Genomic DNA, 23,996 nt, shown 5'->3' on the forward strand with positions numbered 1-23,996 from the left:
GAATTGGACATCACAGTCTTAAATTGTAGGAATTTAAACTTAGAAGTAGAATCAATTCAGTCATCACAAGCGTAAATAAAATCATTTTATATCTGGCATTGCTCATTTGTAGATGATTTTTCCTTTTATCGCCAGATCATTTAAACAAAGACAGCTCATTATACCACTCTGTTCACTCAAAGTGACAGTAGAGATAGAGCTGGGCAGAAAAGCACCAGAAGATGCTTATGGCCTCAGTTATCGTTAGACTGATCTGTCAGTAAATATCTTGGTATGATCTTTTTCCCCTATGATTACCAGATTCTTACTGTTTCATTGCAGGGTAGTCATCTGCACTACTAAGATCTTTGTTTGAGCAATTGCTATATTACTGGCAAATAGATAAGCCACTCAGCTTCAGCCACTTCAATCACAGAGCAGCTCCTCTGTAAGGGCACTGAATGGAGAGGGCACTGAATGGAGAGAGAGAGAGAGAGAGCAGGGGGACACTTGCAAGAGAACCCATATACCCCCATATCTAATAAAATCCATTAAGATGGTCCAAGTGCATTAACTAATAGCAGCCAATTATATTTTTCCTTTTAAACACGAGACCAGTAAATTCTATCAGCTGATTGGCTGTTATAAGTTACTGCACCTTATGTCTTTTATTACATAGATTGCAAGCTCTGATGAGCTCTCCACCTACTGTCCTAAAGCAATTGCAACTGCATGTATTTTGGTGAGTGTTTGTTTATAAACTGTTATGTCTTTGTATTTGTATCCCTTTAGTCTGTAAAGCATTGGAGGAGATGCTATATAAGTAGCAATAAGGTAAGGCCACAGTTTGTGGAAAGAAGGGGGTGATTAAAAGAGGTTTAAGGTGAAAAAAATGGTTGACATTAAAAAAAGAAAGATGAAGGAATGAGGCACCAACAATGGAATTTGTAGAAAAGTACTATTTGCCATTCAAATAAAAATGAGAATATGATTGGTGGGCCCTTGCTAACTATTTCTCTGGTGGTCCTATTGTGCCCCCAGTCTGACAGTGGCCTCAGTGACTTAGGCTTCTGGAGATGTATCTGTCCATATCCTAACAGAACAACAAGGGACGGACATGATACACATTTATGATATTAGCAGTGTTTGACTCACAACAGCAAACAGCAAACTGAACAAACCGATATTCATTTGAATGAGAGGGTTATGTTCCCTTAAAATGTGTTATCTGGGTCTTCAGGCGCAGACAGTATTTTCATTGTTTGGTAAAATTAAAGGGGATATAAAGGCAAAAAAATAAAATCCCATTTTTACTTTCTTTCATGAAAAAGAAATCTATCTCCAATATACTTTAATTTAAAAAATGTGTACCGTTTTTATAAGAAACCTGACTGCATGCAGTGAAATTCCCCCTTTGTTTTATTTGCTCTGACAGCTGCAGTTAGGGAACTTCAGACGGTCCCTAACTGCTCTGCAGGAAAACGATCATACTTTCAAATGACGGGTTCCTGTAACAACTATGGAGATTTGTATCCACAGACCCAGTGCAGTCTGTATATTCTGATTAGTCTTGCTGTATCAGCTTCTATGGCAGATATTATTTGACTTGTGCTTTTTTGATAATTTATGACAATCCCTAATCTTAATCTCCCAAATGAAGCCCAGACCACACTGAGCATGTGTGTAGGCTTGATATTTAAAGATGTTTAACAAAGTTACAAGATGACAGCCACCTGTGCCAACTTTGAAAAAACAAATCATTGGTTTAATTTGGCTTGTGGTGCAGTAAGTTCATGTTTATATTTAGAATACATAATACAGCATTTCTAACATTATTTTATTTTAGACTTTAGTTGCCCTTTAAGCATCCTAGAGCTCAATACACACAGAAAGAACTGAGGGTATACTAGCTGCGCTATCAAATAATAATCATAACGGTACAGCTTTACAACCATAAAATATATTTTTTATAACCAAATGGACATCATGAGTTAAAGGTTATGAATACCAATAAAACATTTACCTAGAGGGCTAGAACTGGTAGCAGTGGTCTTAGCTGTAGATATGGATGTCACTGGCCATGGCCTTGGCTCTGTTCCTGCTCCTGTCCCCTGTCCTGGTCCTGTTGCTGCGCAATTTACAATTTTGCTACTATTACTGAAAAATAATGAATTAAATAAATTATTATAAGGAAACAGTGTTTTTATATAGGCAAATAACATCAAAACTCCCATAAAAGTAACCAGCACCTTCCATATAATTACCCATTACCTCTCATAAAATGACAGCATACTAAAAAATGTCAGTGGGCATAGCTGAATTATATATATATATATATATGTATATCATTTATTCCTATTAACTGCTTTCTTATTCCTGCTGACTGTTTTATGAACACGTTTTTACCTTATAACATTACTAATTGTAATTGTTCAGTATAAAATTAAAAACTGGGTAAATGGATAGGCTGTGCAAAATAAAAAAAATGTTTTTAAAGGAAAACTATACCCCTAAAATGAACACTTAAACAACAGATAGTTTACATCATATTAAGTGCCATATTAAAGAATCTTACCAAACTGGTCCATATATTTAAGTAAATATTGCCCTTTTACATGTCTTGCCTTGAATCCTGTTAGATCGCGGCCACATCTTTTCACTGATGTGGTCGCACAATCCGACTGCCGGTTTGGCCTCCATTCTGATCTGATCGTTGGGCCATAGGGTCTACAATCGGATTAGCCCAATATCGCCCACTTAAATGTGGCATATTGGTGATGTCGCCATTGTTGGCGACATCACCAAACAACTGGATCTCCCTGTGTATGGCCACCTTAAGTAACATATGCTGCACCCTGAGGCACAGGCTACTTAAGGCTAGGGCCAGACGATGCAGGCAAATGTGGATTCTCCTCAGACAGAGAATCCGCTGCCTTGCTGCTCCCCTTGTCTTCTGAAGACATGGCAGATTTCAGCACAAAATACAAAGTGTTGCGCTTTGCTGCCGAAATCCGTTTAGTCTGCCTGAAGACAATGCTTCTTGGTGCAGGCAGAGCAGGAGCCGAGGAGCAGCGGACCGTATTCCGGGCCTGTGGAGAAACGAAATCAACAATTGTCTGGCCCTAGCCTAAGGCTATGGACAAACATATGTTTTACCGCTGTCCGTGCTGCGGTTTTTAAAAAAGCCGACCTGTAGCGGTTTAAAGTTAAGGCTATGGCACTTCTGCAAGCGTATTTATGCAGCGGTCGGCTTTTTTAAAAACCGCATGTGTGTCCATAGCCTTAGGAAGCATGACTAACAAGATTTAATCTTGTACAAAGAAATCTTCTACACCCAAGACTTTGAAGCAGTGTAGGTGATTCTTCACAGTGAGGACAGTGAGGTTGTGGAATGCACTGCCGGGTGATATTGTGATGGCTGATTCTATTAATGCCTTTAAGAGAGGCTTGGATGATTTCTTGGACTAACATAATATTCAATGCTACTGTGATCCAAATACTATACATAGTACAGAAGTTATGTGTATATAAAGTTTATGTGAGTGTATGGAGGGGTCAGTGTGTGTGTGTGTGTGTGTGTGTATGGATGCTGGGTTTCAATTGGAGGGGTTGAACTTGATGGGCTTTGGTCTTTTCCAACCCGATTTAACTATGAAACGATGTAAGACTTATTTCTGCAAATGACCATCCCTTTCGCGTATCAGATGGCTGCCCTGTCTATACTCTGCAGTGAAAGGGACATTTGATATGAGGAGTATCTTGTATTTTATGCATTACATTACTTGGCCAAACACTTCCAGCTACATAAACATAAAGCTACATTGTTTTAACTCCCATAAAACTTACCAGCGTGTCACATAGTCAGAGATATTTGCAGGGCACACATTTGGTTCACAGCAGCAGACGTCCGCAACTGCAAAATATAAATGTTTATTGCAGAATTTCAGGTAATATGGTTAGTAAACTTGTAATAAAAATCAGCCTAATAACAACAATTAGCATGCTCAGAACAACACACAAGGGATTCCATTACACTTTCCATTACAGCGTTGCTATTCATTATTTCATAAAAAGGTGTTTCTTTCTAACGCATTTACACAAAGCAGACTCGAACAGATGGGTGTGATTTCCTTACCAAGTACTGTTATGTTTTCAGTTGTATTTGGCATGGTGCTTAGTGCTGAACATAACCTTTCTTTATCTGGTGCTATCAATATGATGTTGCATTCTTTTGCACTTCAGAAAAGAGAAAACATAGATTAACATTATATCTTAACTGTGGAATGGAATGATTATCTCAACATTTCTAATATCCAACTCTGAGCAACTCTGAATTCCCGAATAGACCTTATTTATGAAGAAAGAAGCCTGAAAAAATAGGGTCCGGCATAACTCCGAAAACTTCAGAGCTTTCCGAAAACTTACCGTAAGAGCTTTCCCTGCAAAAATTAAGATTTTTTCAAGGTTTTTTGCTCCAAATCCCCGAAATCATTGGATATCGGTACGGACATTAGCGCAGACACTGGGACCTTCCCCGTCGACTTATAAATGACCTCAAGAGCTTTTAGATGCCGAGGGTTTCTGCTTCAGAGTTTTTTTAGAGCATCAGACTAATCTCGAATAATTCTTAGGTTTTTTTTGCTCCGAAAACTACTAATTATTTGAGGTTTGGATATTCGGAGCTTGATAAATAACCCCCTTAAAGGGATACTGTCATGGGAAAACGTGTTTTTTTTCAAAACGCATCAGTTAATTGTGCTGCTCCAGCAGACTTCTGCACTGAAATCCAATTCTCAAAAGAGCAAACAGATATTTTTATATTCAATTTTGAAATCTGACATGGGGCTAGACATATTGTCAGTTTCACAGCTGCCCCCAGTCATGTGACTTGTGCCTGCACTTTAGGATGGAACCACTTACTGGCAGGCTGTAATCTCTCCTACTTAATGTAACTGAAGGAGTCTCAGTGGGACTTGGCTTTTACTATTGAGTGCTGTTCTTAGATCTACCAGGGAGCGGTTATCTTGTATTAGGGAGCTGCTATCTGGTTACCTTCCCATTGTTCTTTTTTTTAGGCTGCTGGGGGGGAGGGAGGGGGGGATATCACTCCAACTTGCAGCACAGCAGTAAAGAGTGACTGAAGTTTATTAGAGCACAAGTCACATGACTGGGGCAGCTGGGAAACTGACAATATGTCTAGCCCCATGTCAGATTTCAAAATTGAATATAAAAAAATCTGTTTGCTCTTTTGAAAAATGTATTTCAGTGCAAAATTCTGCTGGAGCAGCACTATTAACTAATTGATGTGGTTTGAAAAAAACATGTTTTCCCATGACAGTATCCCTTTAATGTTATGGTGTAGTCTTCTGTTACATAAGTAACAGTCCAAATGAATTGGTTGTATATGTTATTTCAGAGTAATGTTACTAGGGTGTATATATTGTTGTTCCCTCTATATTTACTCAAAATCAGTTTTAGGAAAAGGTTTGGAGATTATAAGATTAGGAAGCCATGTGTTTAAAATAGTTTTTTTTAGAATAGTTTTCTATTTCTAGTAAATATATTTATGCTGTATCTGACATATTAGTTAATAGTATTGTATTGACATATAATTGTGTAAACAATACTAAGGGGCACATTCACTAAGCTCGAGTGAAGGATTCGAATGAAAAATACTTCGAATTTCGAAGTATTTTTTGGGTACTTCGACCATCGAATTGGTTAAATTCGTTCGAATTCGATCGAAATCGAACGAAATCGAACGATTCGAAGTAAAAATCGTTTGACTATTCGACCATTCGATAGTCGAAGTACTTGCCCTTTAAAAAAAACTTCGACCCCCTACTTCGGCAGCTAAAAGCTACCGAAGTCAATGTTAGCCTATGGGGAAGGTCCCCATAGGCTTGCTAACCTTTTTTTGATCGAAGGATTTTCGTTCGATCGTTGGATTAAAATCCTTCGATCGTTCGATCGCAGGATTATCGCTAAATCCTTCGACTTCGATATTCGAAGTCGAAGGATTTCAATTCGAGGTTCGAATTTCGAAGTATTTTTTACTTCGAAATTCGACCCTTAGTGAATCTGCCCCTAAATGTTATATTGTTTGGTACCCAATATGGACATCCATTTATGTGTATTTAATGGGTAGGCATATGTGCTTGAGCATTTACTTACCTGTTGCTGGTGAATTCAGTAGCTGATATCTTCAACAAAAGAAAAATAAAAATGAAAAACAACTCATAGTATGAATATGGTGACAAAAGCAGGTAAATATATATTATTTGAAAAGAGAGCAAAAAATGCAGTAGATGAAGAACTAGAGGGATATACAATAATATATGAAAGAGAGGAAGATGAAACCCAACATACATTTACTTGATTAGTAGATGATTGTGTTGGAGGCACAGTGCTGTTTCCAAGTGAACTGAAATAAAAATTCCATTTATGTTGATATTGAGGGGACAAATCATGGAAGGTCTATTTTAAAATAATATTGAGTATTCTAGTATATTGAATATATGAGTATGTTAATTCTAGTAGGGTATTAACATATTATTTCATCGTTTTCCCATATCTAGCAATGAGAATATCATCGGTATTGCAGCATAATAACTATGAGAGAGCTCATGTGTGGTTTGATGGTTAGCCTACCTTTTGGAAGTACTTTCTGTTGCGGACGTATTCTAAAGGAAAAAAAAAATCCAATTTACACACAATTCATTGTATGTATTTGCTTACAAGCAGAGGTTGAGAAAGTGAAAGCTACTGTCACGGCCGGCACCCAATACCAGAACAGGTGCCAAGTACCCTGGTCTCGGCTCGGCTTCACCAGTAGTGTGACCACCGTTGGGCTTCGGGAGGAGCCCTCAGCTTACTTGGGTGCCACCTGGACTTAACGAGCGGTACAAGGCAAGATATTCTGGCTAGCAGAGGGGCACGGCAGGTAGATAGTCTTTTGGGCCGAAGGTCACAGTAATGGAGCAGGCAAGAGAATCGTCAGACAGGATGGTTCGAGACAGGCAGATATCAAGAATTGTCAGGCAGGCAAGGGTCAAACCGGGTAGTCAATCAAAGGGTTAAGCAGAAGAGGTAGTGGGTAATCAGACAAGGGTCAGGATCCAGAAGTCAGAATAGTCAAAAGCCAGGCAGGGGTCACAACAGGAATCACAAATAGGTTCAGACAAAAATAGCTTAAGCTCAGAAGCACCAGGAACAAATTCTATCAAGGGCAAGGTGCTGTGGAAAAAATAGCCTTAAATACTTTGTGAATTTCGTGCCTTTGCGCGCTGACGTCATACGTCAGCGCGCCTGCGCCTTTAAATACAAGGGAATGCGCCGCGCGCGCCCTTAGGGAAGAGCCGGCCGTGTCGGACGACCCCGCCGATGGCGTGTCGGACGACCCCGCCGCGCAGGTATTATTACAGCTACATTATAAGGAGAGAGAGAGAGAGAGTACGGTATGTGAAGAAAGGAAGAGAAGTAGCATAAAGAGAGAGTGACAGAGAGAAAACACCAATGCACAATAAACATTTACCTGAGATGCAGATGAGTTGAGTTTGATGAGTGGAGATGGAGTTGGAGGTGCAGAGCTGCTTCTTGGGAAACTGAACAAAAATAGTACATAAAGACTGATGATACAGACAGTACCTTGATCCTAACTAAAATATCATAGTGATGGGCGAATCTGACCCTTTTCAGTTTGGCAAAAATTTGCAAAAAGGCAAAAATTAGCCAAAATGCATTGAAGTCTATGGGCAATTTCGCTCATCGCTGCATAATTAGTCCTCATTGGAGGCAAAACAATCCTATTGGGTTTATTTAAAGGAATAGTAACGTCAAAAAAATTATTTGTTTTAGAGGAATTACAATAAAAGGTTATGTTGCCATGCACTGGTAAAACTGGTGTGTTTGCTTCAGAAACACTACTATAGTTTATATACACAAGCTGCTGTGTAGCCATGGGGGCAGCCATTCAAGCACAGGATACACAGTAGATAACAGATCTATACCATTGTATACTACAGAACTTATCTATTATCTAATGTGTATCCTGTGCCTTTTCTCCTTTTTCAGCTTTGAATCGCTGCCCCCAAGGCTACACAGCAGTTTGTTTATATAAACTATTGTTGTGTTTCTGAAGCAAATACACCAGTTTTACCAGTGCAGCACCGAGTACATTATATTTTCATTACTTTAGAAGACTTTCATTTTTTGGTGTTATTGTTCCTTTAATCCTCAAATGATTTTTACTAGGTCCAGAGCATTTTGGATAATAGGTTCCATATCGGAATAATTTGCATTGTTTACTGCTAGTTACATAAAATATGACTGTAAAGAAATAAAACCAGTTTCAAGCCACAGAAGCTGCTAAACACAATTAAGGGTCCTTAGACTAAAGCTACAATATGTGACTATGAGACAGAATTATTAAAATTGAAACTGGAGAATCTTGACAGAAAAATATACCACCTCTTTGACATTAGCTTAATTAATTAGGTGCAGAAAAGGTGCATAAACATCATCAGAACCTTTTTTTTAGCAAATACCATATGATAAACTGCCCAAGAATCCATATCAGATTGTCAAATGTTGTTTTTAATTTAAAGCTATATTCTACTACAGGTAAAAACCAAGGATGACATATTTATATATCTTTACTTTATTATAAACATGCAAATATCAACAATAAAATACTTACATTAATGCCTGTAATTTATCTTTTATGGTGTCACATTCCTATAAAAGAAACACTAACTTACTTATTTCATACTTAGAACAGTTGATAGATAAAAATGAAGTGCAGGACCAAATGCTCACAACATATAAATAAATGGTAGATCCGCAGTACAGGAGGCTCTGTGCAGATCCTCACTGATGCAAAGTTACATCAAGGGGATCTATTATCCATTAACCCAGAATCCAGAGTGCAAAGCAAACTAGCAATACCATGTCCCACAGGGTAGTGTTTCCCCTTGAACCCAGTTATTGCTCTTTTGCCCAGGTCTCTCTTAGGGGCACACTTACTAAGGGTCAAATTTCGAAGTGGTAAAACTTCAAAATTCTACCATCGAATTGTAGAAATTCGATAGTCGAAGTTATTTCTGTTTAAATGTACCCGTTTTTGATCTAATTCAAATCGTTCAGATCGAACATGGAAATCGATTGGATCGAACGATTTGAACGATTTAATCGATCGATCGATTTTCAAAAACAAAACATTGACTTCTAAAAACTTAGCCAAATACTGCCTATAGATTCTAGGAGGTCCCCATAGGCTAACATAGCAATTCAGCAGGTTTAAGGTGGCGAAGTGTCGAAGTCGAAGTTTTTTAAAGAGACAGTACTTTGATTTTCGAATGGTCAAATATTCTACGTTTTTTTTCAAATCTAATTTTGGCCTATTCGATGGTCGAAGTACCCAAGTTTTTCAATTCAAAAATTCACTTTGACCCTTAAATGGGCTCTTAAGGGTCCCCCAATCATTTGATGATAAAATGTAAAGTAGCATGAACTGCTATGATATATTAGCTCACATAAGCAAAACAGCAACACTTACATCTTTACTTGTGTTATTAAAAAACACAAAGTAGACAGCTGGAAGAAAAAAACATAAATGTCAGTATAACACAACTGTAATATAGTAAAATTACAGCAAAATATATCAAAAATATGTAATAAATTGGGGAAGAACAAATGGAGGAGCAAAGAAAAAAAATGTGTAGGGTCCTCTACTGCTAGACCCTATTCTTATCAAATCATGGGCCTATACAAATCTAGGAAAGCCAGCCACTGTGATTCATAATGCCTAAAGAACTATACAGTTATAAAGTAGGTCACATCATTGTTTATTTATATCATTCAGAGAAAGGTGACTCATTTTATAAGAGGAAGGAATTGAAGATATCCACTTTGGTGGTAGGAAGGACAACTAACCAGAATCATTGCAGAGAGAGGAGGCATCACAGTACTGCTGATTAACTGAATCTACAAATTGAACATACAAATATTATTATAAAGTCATTGTCATAGAACTCTTTGAATGCTACCTTATTTTTATATAGATCTCCACTATGATTTTACAAAAAAAGAAACAGTGCACTGACAAAATACAGAGTATATGATCAAATATATATTTGATAAGTCTAGGAAATGATATATGATGTATGACTGTAGAGCAAAACTGAGGCATTGTGGTTTACTTTCCATTACACCCAGTTTAAAAAAAATTAACTTGTCCTCTTCTGTTAACTGCGAATCCCTAAATCATTTGGATTCAGTTATTTGCAGTATTTCCACAAATAATAAGCAATCATTTGGCTGTATCTGAAACCTATAGTAGCCACCAGTGTCAGACTGGCCCACCGGGTTACCAGGAAAACTCCCGGAGGGCCCAGGTGTCAGTGGGCCCTTGTGCTGTTTCATGGCCATTTTCTATTTCTTTGAGAACAAAGAGGCTAAATAGCTGGAATAATAGATTATAGTATGTAAGAATAGCGACTAGGAGTATAGAGGTGAGGAGAATAATAATAGTACTGAGAGTAGGTGCCTGGTCCAAGGTTTTGGGGTAGGCCCCTGGTGTCCCTGTCCGACACTGGTAGCCACTGACTGGTTTGCATGGCTTGTACCATTTTGACCAATAACACCAAACCCCCAGAAGACAAATGTATGGCCTGGTACAAATAAATAGCCTCAAGAGCATATAGGAAGAGATTTCCAAAACGTCCCAGTCTTTTAGAAGGTCCTTGGATTATTCCAAAAAGTATATTGGCTCCTCTTTTTGTATGAGGTTGTGTGTAAATGATGTAGATTAAACTAAAATACATGAACCAAATGCATGAAGTACTCACAATTAGTTGCATTACTGACATTGGCAGCACAATGTAAAACTCCTGCAATAGTATAGAAATAGTATAGAAATTGTTATATATAGAATATACAAAAACACCATTATATATATATATATATATATATATATATATATATATATATATATATATATATATATATATATATATATATATATATATATATATATATATATATATATACCAAAATAAATATGGGAATATACATTTAAACATGTAATTATTATGTGTAAGTACAGGTATGGGATCTATTATCCAGAATGCACTGGACTTGGGGTTTTTTTTACATAAGAGATCATTCCATAATTTGGATCTCCATGATTTGTCTACTAAAAATTATTTAAACATTATATAAACCCAATAGGATAGTTTCACCTCCAATAAGAATGACGTCTTAGTTAGGAGCATGTATAAGGCACTGTTTTATTATTACAGAGAAAAGGGAATCATATGTAAACATTTTAATTATTTGATTACAATGGAGTCTATGAAAGATGGCCTTTCCATTCATTTATAATGATATATGGTATTTGAAATGTAATGCCTTTGCTGCGAGTGGAGTGGATTTCGAGCAGAGAAACTGCAAATCTGTCTTGAAAGCAACATAAATGACCTTATTGGATCATAAACATACCTGCTGGTATTGTGGTGCTGTAAAAAGTAGTGATGGGCGAATTTATTCGCCAGGCGCGAATTCGAGGCGAATGAATTTGCGAAACGCCCGCGAAAATTCGCCCGAAAAAATTCGCTGGCGCCAAAAAAAATTTACGCCGTTTCATGAATTTTTTCGCCCATCACTAGTAAAAAGTAGAAACTGAACTACTTCCTGACACTGTACAAATACAAAAGGCAATGTGTTGGTTACGTTGCCATTACTATTGTACATACATTTTAGAACACCATTGTACCTTAGAACAATGAGGAATTTATCCCTCTTTTCCTGCTTGTCGAACAGTGCCCGGGGCACATGTTTCCCGGGGAAATTAGCCATAGAAGATTTGGGGCCCGCCACACTAATTACAAGGTTGGGTTATCAATGCATGAACCATCCTGGCTACTGCACTGGATAAACAGTCGTGTCTGGAGGTAAGTACCAACCGTCCGTTCTGTTTACACATGCTAGTATTCCCCACTGAATTTAGGGTATAACCAATGGAGGTGACCTTTTAATGCCACAGCTTACAGTATTTTGAATGTTCTTTTGATAAGAATGATATTTTGGTATGTAGTTTAAAGGGATACTGTCATGGGGTGTGGGAGTGATTTCACCCCCTGCCTTTTCCCCCAAGCAGCCAAACAAAAGAACAATGGGAAGGTAACCAGATAGCAGCTCCCTAACACAAGATAACAGCTGCCTGGTAGATCTAAGAACAACACTCAATAGTAAAAACCCATGTCCCACTGAGACTTATTCAGTTACATTGAGATGGAAAAACAGCAGCCTGCCAGAAAGCATTTCTCTCCTGAAGTGCAGGCACAAGTCACATGACCAGGGGCAGCTGGGAAATTGACAAAATGTCTAGCCCCATGTCAGATTTCAAAATTGAATACAAAAAAATCTGTTTGCTCTTTTGAGAAATGGATTTTAGTGCAAAATTCTGCCGGAGCAGTACTATTAACTGATGTGTTTTGAAAAAATTTTTTTTTCCCATGACAGTATCCCTTTAAGCACAGACACATTCACATTATCCCTTGCTTCATTTGATGCACTGCAGGGATCATTGTACGGTATTTCCCCCAGGGCTTTTGTATAGTTCCCCCATCCCTCAAACCATCAAAAGCAGAACATACACATACCTGGTGTCGCCATACTGGTTGTTGCTGCAACTGATAACGTGGAACCATTACCTATGGGAGAGGAAAGTTTTAAAACAATGACATTTACTTAATTATCTCTCAATATTTTTTAAAGCAATTTATAATAAATAAAGGTCTTATCTTAGGGGGTTATTTATGAAGGTCTGAATTTATCTCAGCATTTCTAAAGGTGGCCATACACGGATAGATCCGCTCGTTTGGCGATGTCGCCAAACGAGCGGATCTCCCTCCGATATGCCCACCTTGAGGTGGGCAATATCGGGCTGATCCGATCGTGGGCCCTAGGGCCCAACGATCGGATCCTAGCGTTCGCCAAACGGGCGGTCGGATCGCGGGACCGCATCAACGAACAGATGCGGCCGCGATCCGACGGGATTTTTAACCCCATCCGATCGAGATCTGGCCGACTTTCGGCCAGATCTCGATCGGGGAAGCCCGTCGGGGGCCCCCATACACGGGCCAATAAGCTGCCGACTCGGTCTGTCGGCAGCTTTTATCGGCCTGTGTATGGCCACCTTAAGATAAAAATCTGACCAACTCCGAATTTCTGAAAGGACCTTATTTATCATTCAAAAAAAAACGTTTGGGCAAACTTCGGACCATTGCCAGAAAAGTATGAATTTTTCGTACTTTTCCGCAAATACTACGAATTTATTGTAGTTTTGGGACTTTTTGGGCCAAAATCCCTGAAATCATTGGATATCGTTACTGACAGCAGCGCAGACACGAGACCTACCCCATTGACTAATACAGGACCCCGAGAGCTTTCAGATGCCGGGTTTTTGGATTCAGAGTTTTCAAACCTTCAGACTTTAATGAATCTCTAATAATTCATAGTATTTTTTTTGCTCTGAAAGCTACGAATTATTCGAAGTTCGGATATTCGGACCTTGATAAATAACCCCCTTAGTGTTACAAGGTACTCTCGGGAGAATGTAAAATATTTGATGGTGTTATAGAAACAGTACATCATAGTGTGCAGTTCTATAAATGCTCTGCTTAGTGCTTGAGAATATGCAATGAAGTTGCACCTATATTATACATTCCCCCAGGCATTTCCATTGGTTCCCCGCGACAGGTATCCTTATGTGTTACAGCAGAATGCTACTCTGTCTGTTGTAAAGCCATCAATTTTGGCACATATTGGCCTCCAATTGGAGGAGGAAAACATTAAACATTTGAGAACATTTTTATTGCACTATTCTGTTCATTCTCAGGCTTTGATGTATTGCCTATATTAAAGGATAATTCCACAAAACCTCTTTTTTTATAATCACCTTGGATTTGACTAATGGATATATTAATGGGTGAAATGATAAAAATTTTGCATTTTCTCCCATCTATACTGGGCATTCTGTGACTGAGCTCTTCATTGTCCTGCAATACAGACCTGGATCATAATGAGTCTAGATGGGCTGTCAGGTCCTTATTTAAAATAAATAAAAATATTTTTTACCTGCAAGTGTCATGTTGGATACGATTGTAATCAGTGTGCTAGTATGATTCCCAGTTACTGTGAAAAGAAAAGGATCTTAGTATATATTTAACATTTTACAGTGCCTGCTGCTGTTAGCGTTAATTATCTAGAGTGAATGAAAAAGGGTTGGGTCCAAATTAGGGAGAGGGAATAGAGATGTCCTCGAGCTTGCTTTCCCCTTCACACGTGCTGTGTGTGTTTGGTGGACCCAGAACCCCTTAAACAGACGATAAAGGTGAGGCAAACATGGGGAGTCAATCACAGCTGATCTCTTTACATTGACTACACTAGAAAAGGATATGGATAGTGCACAACCTTGGGCCATCTCATCTGTTTTTGAGAATTGCTCTCATGCAGTCTCTGCCTGGTCTCAGTGTTGGACTGGGACACCAGGAGCCCACCCAAAAACCTTAGACCAGGGGCCCACCAAAAAAACATAGATTAGGGGCCCACTCTCAGTACTATTATTCTTCTTCTCCTCACTCAACCTCTGTTCTCATAGTCTCTATTCTTTACATACTATAATCTATTATTCCATCTATTTAGCCTCTTTGTTCTCAAAGAAATAGGGAATGGCCATGAAATAGGCCAAATTTTTAGCAGCACAAGGGCCCACAGACACCTGGGCCCACCGGGAGTTTTCCTGGTATCCCTGTGGGCCAGTCCGACACTGCCTGGCCTACTGTATCGTAACATGCAAGGGCACATACCTGCAAAAGTACTGAAAGAAGTTGTCAAATTTGTGGCGTTTGGCCCTATTTTTGAGGCGATAAAAGAAAGTTGTTTTTCAGGTTAGCAGTTTTTCATTGCACAGAAATGTAACAGTTCTAATAATCTGGGGTTTCTCATGCAAAATAGCACAGTGAAGAAAGGGATGCCTGAAGTGAGGGATGCCTGGCTTGTTAATTGGACAATATGGAAAATATCAATGTCAGGTTAATCTTTGTTAAATTTTACCATTAACACAAACAATGTCAATAATCTAATGATTATGTTTTACTTGGAATTATAACAATATGCATGGTAGAATTGTGAAATATTGTTATAGAGACAGTTACTCCCTGCAAGTATAATATAACATGGATTCACATACAGCGGGCATGGAACACATCTTTTTATTTTGTGTGTGTGTTGTGCATGTTTGCATATAAAGCATGACAACAATTTTTATTTTAAATGACTTTAGGAACAAAATGTACATGCATTTAAGGCATTTAGCCACACACTGGCTTCTGAAGTTAAACATTTTGGAGGCTAACCGTTTCCTTCACAGTAGTTAGTATAAGAGCATGTTTGGGTGCTAAAACCATCATTGGACTGTGTTAGTCAATGCAACAACTTTGGCCACTGACTGCAATATTTTTCTGCTTGTAAGGAAAAGTCAAATGTTTTGAAGTGACTCTTTTAGTTCTGTCTTGCTCTGCAACTAGGGTTGTTGTTTTCTTTATAACAGAAAATTAGTTGCTAGAGAATTACAGAAGGATCAAAGCAAAATTACAGGTGCTTGATGCCGTACTGGTTTTTCATGGGTCATGGTTACAGCAGCACAGTGAGGCTCGCAATAGAACTCATTAAGAGGAGTAAAATAAGATGGTTTCCCCTAGAATATTTCATGATTTTACACAACTGAGGAAAATACCTGTGAAAGTCATCTCTGATTTTGTGGCAGGTGTTTGGGGTATCTTTGTAGTAGTTGTTGTTGTTGTACCTGACAAAAGCAAGGTGTAAATTAGAGATGTAACTACAGATAAAGAAGCGACTACTTGGGGGACAGGGGCAGTGGGGACTGACACATAAGCAGTTTCAGTATATGTTTATGAAAAATGAACTTTCCCTAAACTTTAGGGGGGACATAAAAAGACTTTTCTGTTGGGTCCACTAAATTTTAGTTATACCACTAGATTACAGTTTTTAATTCCTTAATCATTTATGAACAGAAAGTGCAAAAAATCTACCACTTTATGCACCCTGCCCCCCCCTCTCTCTCTCTCTCTCTCTATTTATATTTATTTATATGTATGTATCACTTATGTTATCACATATAAACCACTTATCCCATATCTTCCACTTTTAGAGAAAAGGAGCGTGCTTACTCAAATATGAGTAGCAATGAGTGAAATAAATGTTTAAGTATATGATTTTGTTTGAATTTGTGATTTGCATTCCTTAATCTTACCTAAATTAAAGGCAGGCTATGGATAAAATCATTGAGGCCTAGTTAAGCCTGAAAAATATAAACTGTAATATATACTATATAAAACTGTATTATTCTCAAACTAGTTTAGGTAAAAGGATTGGGTTTCATGTGGATTAAGTCATGGGTTGTATTACAAAGGTAAAATCACAGGACACAGAAAGTGTCAGTTTAACTCTTGCTGTGCCTGACACAGCACTTTACAACCCCATTCAAGTTCACCTAAAATGCAGGTAAGTTATCTGACAAAACGATTGCTACAAGAGCATCTTGGCTTTTTTTGCCGTTTTATAAAAGGAACATTGTGTCAGGCAATAATAATAAACGAATAAAAGCTATGAATAAGCTAAAGACATCCAACGTTCACTACTATTCAATACTATTATTATTTATTAATTAGGGAAAGAAATTATGATAATTTAAGAACCAAAGTAAAACCGATTTATTATTTTAGTAATTTTCTTTAATTGTTCTTAAATTGCCCCCCCCCCTTATTTATTTCTGCCAGTTAGATTAAAGGCAGCCATACACTGGCTATCCACCATGTATGAAAAGCAGCAAAACAGGCCAGAGCCTGGTTTTTTTTATTCACATACACGTCCTTCCACTAATTATCAGCATAAATTGTGGTAGAAATTTAGTTGTTTCATCAATTTAATCGTTGATTGTGCATATTACAAAATGTTAATGCAAAATCAATAGCATAAGCATTCCAATAAAGTGGGACTATTGCAATGATCATACCTGGAGCTGCTGAAGTCAGATTTACATCTTGCTTTGCTTTAGAAATTAGCATTGCAAAATATTAGAACTTTTGCAATGTACGTATACAACACTAGAGGGCAATGGTTGCCTCAATATGAATTTAGTATTGATGGGAGGAAAGCATCAATAATAAGCTGGGTTTTTTCGTAACAAAGTTGAATAAACTTTAAGTTTGCCTGTCATTACCTTTGTACTTGTGCATATGAAATTTTAAATAAAGTCAGGAGCACAAAATAAAGGGGATCCAGCCCACTAACTTTTTTAAAAAAAAATACAAATCATTAAAATCAATGTAAATGTTGCACAATGTCCTGTGTATAGAGCGTAAAGGATCCGGGCACACTCATCTATTGATAAGGTTGAATATAGAGTCCCTTATGCTGTTGACCATGCATACAGCTAGCATCCAATGGTTGTTGGCTCTGAGGTCATTGATCTAAAGGCCAAATGCTTGCCAAATACCTTTCATTAATGGCACCAATGAGATGTGTCCATTTCTGCAGCTATAAATGAGCCCTGTAGTATTAAAATTATATATTTATTTTACATACTGTATATATATATATATATATATATATATATATATATATCTTTGAAAGGGACCGAAACGTCAGATAAAATGCCACATTGTGTGAAATAAATCACAATATTACAAACAATAGAGAGTGCCGATCCTTTAGTTTAAGGTTTTAAGATTTTTTTTTAGCAATGTAAATCCAAGTGCAAGTTTTGATGCTTCAGCCTGGTCACTGATGGCAAATTTCCAAACAATGCAGCAGTTTAATGTGGGATCCCTGCAAGATATAATTCTGTCACTAACAGGGGCGATTTAAATCCATTTTGGCTATTCCACACTAGGGCAGTAACATTAGGGCTCTTTAAACTCTGGTTGGGCCAATCACAATATAAAGAGCTGAAAATTTTACAGCATATTGTGCTTTTAGTGCAGCATACTAAAGTCATGTCTGACAGCCAAGGTTATTAATGACATCAGATATATAAACCATAGTGCTATATTGTTGAAGGTGGAATCAGAACTGAATTGGAATTTTCCAGCTCCACATATGATGTCATCACACATAAGAATACACAACATAATGAGTAAACAGTGATATATATTTTGGAAATAATGTACCTACTTTTCAAAAAAAGAAGTCAAGAGACAATATTACGATATAATGGCAAACGGCCACAGGATGAGTATTGTTAAACATCAGGCAACTTCTAAAGTTGGGGTACATATTTTGTTTTACAGGATTCATGTAACAGAAGTGACATAAAACTGTAATTAATGATGCCACAAAGCACTGTTTATAATAATACATTTTAAGGATTTTTTTTAAAATTTGTTTTGTCTTATATATCCTTAGAGCTTCAAATATAGTGGCAGTGGTCACTACAAGGGGAACAGAAAGGTCTTGTCTGAGTCTTGCAAACAGCTGGGTTAGTGCCATTTATGCACAATATGGGAGCAGGAGGATGGGCTATGGTTCGGTTACAGAGGGCTCTTTTCCCCATGATCCCTGCTCCCCTGTTTTATGGTATGGGCAGTTAGCCCACGTTTGATAGTCGGAGCCGCAGCTGGGGTCATTGTATGCCTAGTCCTTTTTTCCCTAAATTGTTAAATAAAGCAGTGACCTCCACAGATTTTGCCACCATATATGTCTCTGTGTCTTTAATTTTGTATAGTAGGGGCACACTATGAGGGGGTGGGGGGGTCCTTTGCCTAACCACACCACCAATTGATATTTTTTGGGGTTTGGGGGATATGGGGTAGAGATTAGGTAGAATGGTGCAGGATTGTGTGGATCATGAGCAATGTCTTTAAAGTGGGAAAAATGTCTGAAATAAATACCTGTGTTAGTGATCGTCGATGTTAACGCAGACGTCGCGGGGTCAGAAACATTGGCTTGTGCTGTATATAAAAAAAACATGGGTTTATGAATTATATCACATGTAAGGTAAACTATGTAATGTTCTCTATATCATTTCTCTATATCATATCTGCTGACGTGTTCCTACAAAGGCTGCTTTATTTCGCTGTCTGGTACCCAATCCAATGATAATAAGACTCATTTACATAAACTGAGAAAAATAATATACTCATAATATAATAAAATAATGTTCAATTCAAAGCACATTAACCTTATTAAACGTTCCATTCCCATACAAAAGTGTCCAAGGCTGAATGTTTCTATACACATGGAAAGTGCAGGTGACTTCTACTATTTTTATACTTTAAAGCAATTCAAGGAGTTGTTACAAAAAATTACATCACCATGCACCTATTCTAACTGATGACATCATTAACACCATTCATACACATATACTTTTGCAAGTTATTTAAGGCTTTTGTGATGCTTTTCACTTACCTCACAAAGACATCAGGGCTAAGGACATAAGCTCCATTGCATGAGCAAAGCAGACAATAAATGCCTGTGCAGTGATGTCAAGCATTTCATTTAGTAGCTGAAGAAAGCAGCTAGACTTCAAACTATATCCACCAATGAATAGGACAGGGGATGGACCCAGACTTCTCATTATGGAAAACAGAGTTACATGATCTTTATCAAAACCAGAAAGTGTAATAAAGAAGAGCAGGGACTCCTGTCCTACTGAAGCAGCTTTGAAACATACACACATGCAGAGAGCAAAAGCAGATCAACCAGAGGCAAAGAAAAGACCAGTATGACTATATATTCTCCTGACATTCCAAAACTGCAATTTGGTGCCTTTCAGGCCAAACTGCCATGATATAATTGCAGAACCTTCCTGTATGTTATATATTGCCAAAGTAACATTGTAATCCTTTATGTCACAATAACAAATGTATATGCCCAAAGTTAAATTGGCATTCTATATATCATATTACACAATACAATGTTTGTCCAAATATGTATTGGTGCATGTCATACAGCAAAATTACACTGTCATCCTGCATGTCACAATATCACATCTCTGTTCAATTTTCTGTAACACAATATATAATATGAGACACTCTTTGTTCCCTGCACATTACCAAACACTAATATTCAAAATGTATAAGTAAACCTTTAAAACAAGTGAACGTAACACTGATGAGCATTCTATTCTTTTGTCATTTACATTCATTATTTATTCTTTTTTCATTTCAAGATACTACGGGATACATGTACTTTTAATATGAATGAATTGTGTTCCAACAGCTACACCTGTTGGTCAAAATTGCCCAGGCACAAGCACCTATAAGCAACCATAGAGGGTTGAGCTGCTTCTGACTTGCCCACCTCCATGGGGTTGTGCTGCTATATTTCTCAGGTTGCTGCTCTTCATTATGGTGTTCCCCTCCATCCAGAGGAACCACCACCTGTTGTTGCATAGGTGTGTTGGATTCTTAAAATGCAGCCACACTTTCTTTAGGGAGTCCCACCATCACTGCTGGATCCACCACCACCATGGGTTTGTGAGCATGAACTATTCCCTCAGTAGGAAGCCTTCCACCTGCTCGCACAGGAATTTAGCTTAAGTGCAACTCCACTTACTTCCTGAATTTGCACTGTCTTCCAAAGCTAGCATCTGTGAATAACCATGCAAACCATGGTTCTGCAATGTTTTCTCTTCACCATCTTCTTCCTCCTTCTGATTGGACACTTCCATTGTCACTTAAATTATGAGCACTCAGAAAAGAACCATAGGACTACATATACACTTTTCTCACATGGATTTTGCCTCAACCCTTTCAATGCCCCACGCTGGGCTACTTGGACTCAACCAATTGCAATTCCCTGCAACTCCAAGCAGAGTATAAGTTGCATGGGACTCTCCAGTGGTCCATTGCTGGTTAAGGAATGGTTAAAGCACAGTAAATTATACACAAAGAATTGATTAATAATTGGGACACCACTGGTTCATGGATCATATGTTGGATCTCACACAATCTCTTTTGTGGTGCTGTTCAGATGGTGCAATAATCATTCACTTCATAGATAATTTAGACAATTTCATCAACTTGATGATGTTACATAGACATATTGTTTGGAAACAACCCAAGTAGTAATCACATTCAGGTGATCTAGTCCACAGTGCTAGCAGATGCTCATAGTGGTGCTTTAATCAGGAATATCCTGAGTCTACCCTCCTGGTATCCTTGTGGAGCACTTTCACAGTCGTTATCCAGCACACTTCAATACACTCCAAGTCATTAACTCATCAGGGTGCACGCAACAAACGTATGTTCACCTCCACATACCTCCAATTCAAGTGTATATAGATTGGAGCACTCCAGGTTTTCTATTAAAACTGCTTTTATTTCAATATAGCATAGCGACGTTTCGGACACAAACAATCCTTTATCAAGCTTCCTTGTGGAGCACCTGACTGCTCTACTAACTACCCTTATACTACCTCTCACTCCTAAAGTGATCTTTTCTCTGACGGACTTCTCCTACTGAGGTCTACCTCCACCTCAGGCTTTTCAGCACAAGCTACACCCTCCAGCAAGTGGAATCCAAAGAGACCAGACACCTGAGACTCCTGGCCAACTACTGAACTTTCAGAGAATACTTTAACCCGCAAATGGAAATAGCACCAACCTACAGTTTCCCAGCTGTTGGGAGTCCAGTTGTCAGCTGCATGTCTATTCAGTGTCAGACTGGCCCACAGGGATACCAGGAAAACTCCAGATGGGCCCAGGTGTCAGTGGGCCCTCATGCTGCTAAACTTTTGGCCTATTTAATGGTCATTCCCTATTTCTATGAGACCAAAGAGGCTAAATAGGTGGAATAATTATAGTATGTAAAGAAAAGAGACTAGGAGAATAGAGGTTGAGTGAGGAGAGGAAGAAAATAGTACTGATGTTGGGCCCCTGGTCTAAAAACCTTTGGTGGGCCCCTGGTCTAAGGTTTTTTGGTGGGCCCCTGGTGTCCCAGTCTGACACTGTGTCTATTGAACCTTGAAGACAACTGGTATAAAGCTGTCTGGTGTTCCAGGTCACACATTTTCGCACAATAATCATGCACAATGCAGCCAGGCATAATGTGAGTTATTTTCAAGCTGTTAAGTTGCTAAAGGACCTCAGGAAAGAAAACCACCCTTATAGCAAAAGCCATTTAAGTTTCTAATCCAATTTCTAATTTCTAATAGCTATGAAATAGGGTAGAATTCAAAAACAATTATAGCTAAAGCTAACAAATATAAAGCTCACAAATATGGGCACTGCAACAGGTAACAGAATCAATGACAGAGCAAGTCAACAAGCTAATAGACAACAGCATACAAACTTCCATGACCAACAGTGAAAGCTCCTTCAGTGCCAGTATATATATATAAACCAGTGATGAGTGAATCAGGCCCATTTCAGTTTGCCGAAAAATGTGCGAAACTGCAACTTTTTTGTAATAAAATATATTAGAGTCTATGGGTAACTTTTTTGTTGCTCCAACTTTTCTGTAGCAAAATGTATTAGAGTCTATGGGCAACTTTTTTTTTTTTCAAACTCCAGTTGAATTAGGGTGGTGCAACCTCCCGAAGAAATTTCGGACGACTTCGGAAAGCGATCCGAGTGCCATCCCACCGGCGATTTACATTCTAGCCAGTAGGAAGGCATTTAGGGGAGATTAGTCGCCTGAGGAAGAGGAGATTTGTCGCACTGCAACAGGTAACAGACAGAATCTATGACCAGAGCAAGTCAACAAGCTAATAGCCAACAGTATACAAACATCCATGACCAACAGTGAAAGCTCCTTCAGTGCCAGTATATATATAAACCAGTGATGAGTGAATCTGGCCCATTTCAGTTTGCCGAAAAATGTGCGAAACTGCAACTTTTTTGTAATAAAATATATTAGAGTCTATGGGTAACTTTTTTGTTGCTCCAACTTTTCTGTAGCAAAATGTATTAGAGTCTATGGGCAACTTTTTTTTCTCACTCCAGTTGCATTAGGGTGGTGCAACCTCCCGAAGAAATTTCGGGCGACTTCGGAAAGCAATCCGAGTGCCATCCCACCGGCGATTTACATTCTAGCCAGTAGGAAGGCATTTAGGGGAGATTAGTCGCCTGAAGAAGAGGAGATTTGACGCTGGGCGACTAATCTCCCCCAGTAGCCATGTATGCCACCACCCTCTATGGGCATTTTTTTCTCACTCCTAATGTATTCAAATCAATGGCGTTTCTTCTCACTCCAAATCCATTGAAGAGAATGGGTGCTTTTTCTCAGCAAATATACTTTTGCTGCAAATTTTTATTACAATTTTGGAGAAAAATCCGCAGATGTCGAAATACATAATTTCGCTACAAATTAATGTGTGGTACAAAAAAAAAGAAATGATTTTTTTTTCCCGGTTGCCACCCATTCGCTTGTATCCTATGTGAAAAAAAAAACGATCACCTGGTATACCAAAACCAGTGTTTGGATGTTACAACTGCATGTCTATCAAGCCAAGATAAGTGACAATATATTTACCATTGCGTTTACCCAGATAAACCCAGGGAATTCCCCAGGGAACTTGTAGGTTACAATAATTAACACAACATTACACAATCTTAAATTTTCACACCATTAAATTGCTATAAAGCTGATTTTATAGGCATGCAAATCTAGGCTTTGGAAGCACTACTAGATAAGCAAAGTATAGTTAAACAATACCTAACAACTTTTGTTCAGGAGAGGTATCATTGACCATCTGAGGCAGGGGTGTCCAAACTGCGGCCCGAGGGCCAAATGCGGCCCAGGATGCATATGAATGCGGCCCAGTTTGGTTCCCGAGGAAACGTCATGTCGCAAAGGATATAGGAGGAGGGGGGACTCTGCCCATTGTCCAGTTAGTAATAATAATAAGTCTATTTAATATCCAGGTGTCCCATATTACAGTGTATAGCTCCATCTGGTTATCCAACTGGCATTGTATTTCTTTTCTGTGT

The 23,996-nt window shown here is 38.3% G+C and overlaps 1 protein-coding gene across 3 annotated transcripts in view; it reads right to left on the bottom strand.

Moving 5' to 3' along the window:
- Positions 1-23,996, bottom strand: part of adgrg2.S (adhesion G protein-coupled receptor G2 S homeolog) — a 73,729-nt gene that overhangs the window by 15,917 nt on the left and 33,816 nt on the right. Inside the window, exons 6-22 of one of the 3 annotated variants that reach the window (XM_041583647.1) lie at positions 23,722-23,758; positions 18,954-19,013; positions 15,779-15,847; positions 14,850-14,894; positions 14,119-14,175; positions 12,642-12,692; positions 10,827-10,868; positions 9,913-9,963; positions 9,536-9,573; positions 8,678-8,715; positions 7,514-7,583; positions 6,631-6,662; positions 6,349-6,403; positions 6,154-6,182; positions 4,115-4,215; positions 3,826-3,892; positions 2,003-2,136 (exon numbers count right to left, since the gene is read on the bottom strand). In XM_041583647.1, the coding sequence (XP_041439581.1) occupies positions 2,003-2,136; positions 3,826-3,892; positions 4,115-4,215; positions 6,154-6,182; positions 6,349-6,403; positions 6,631-6,662; positions 7,514-7,583; positions 8,678-8,715; positions 9,536-9,573; positions 9,913-9,963; positions 10,827-10,868; positions 12,642-12,692; positions 14,119-14,175; positions 14,850-14,894; positions 15,779-15,847; positions 18,954-19,013; positions 23,722-23,758 (976 nt within the window). The remainder of the gene's footprint in view (positions 1-2,002; positions 2,137-3,825; positions 3,893-4,114; positions 4,216-6,153; positions 6,183-6,348; positions 6,404-6,630; positions 6,663-7,513; positions 7,584-8,677; positions 8,716-9,535; positions 9,574-9,912; positions 9,964-10,826; positions 10,869-12,641; positions 12,693-14,118; positions 14,176-14,849; positions 14,895-15,778; positions 15,848-18,953; positions 19,014-23,721; positions 23,759-23,996) is intronic. The other 2 variants (XM_041583648.1, XM_018249086.2) reach the window with 2 other exon arrangements.

This window comes from Xenopus laevis, chromosome 2S, assembly GCF_017654675.1.
Source record: "Xenopus laevis strain J_2021 chromosome 2S, Xenopus_laevis_v10.1, whole genome shotgun sequence".
Classification (NCBI taxonomy): Eukaryota; Metazoa; Chordata; class Amphibia; order Anura; family Pipidae; genus Xenopus; species Xenopus laevis.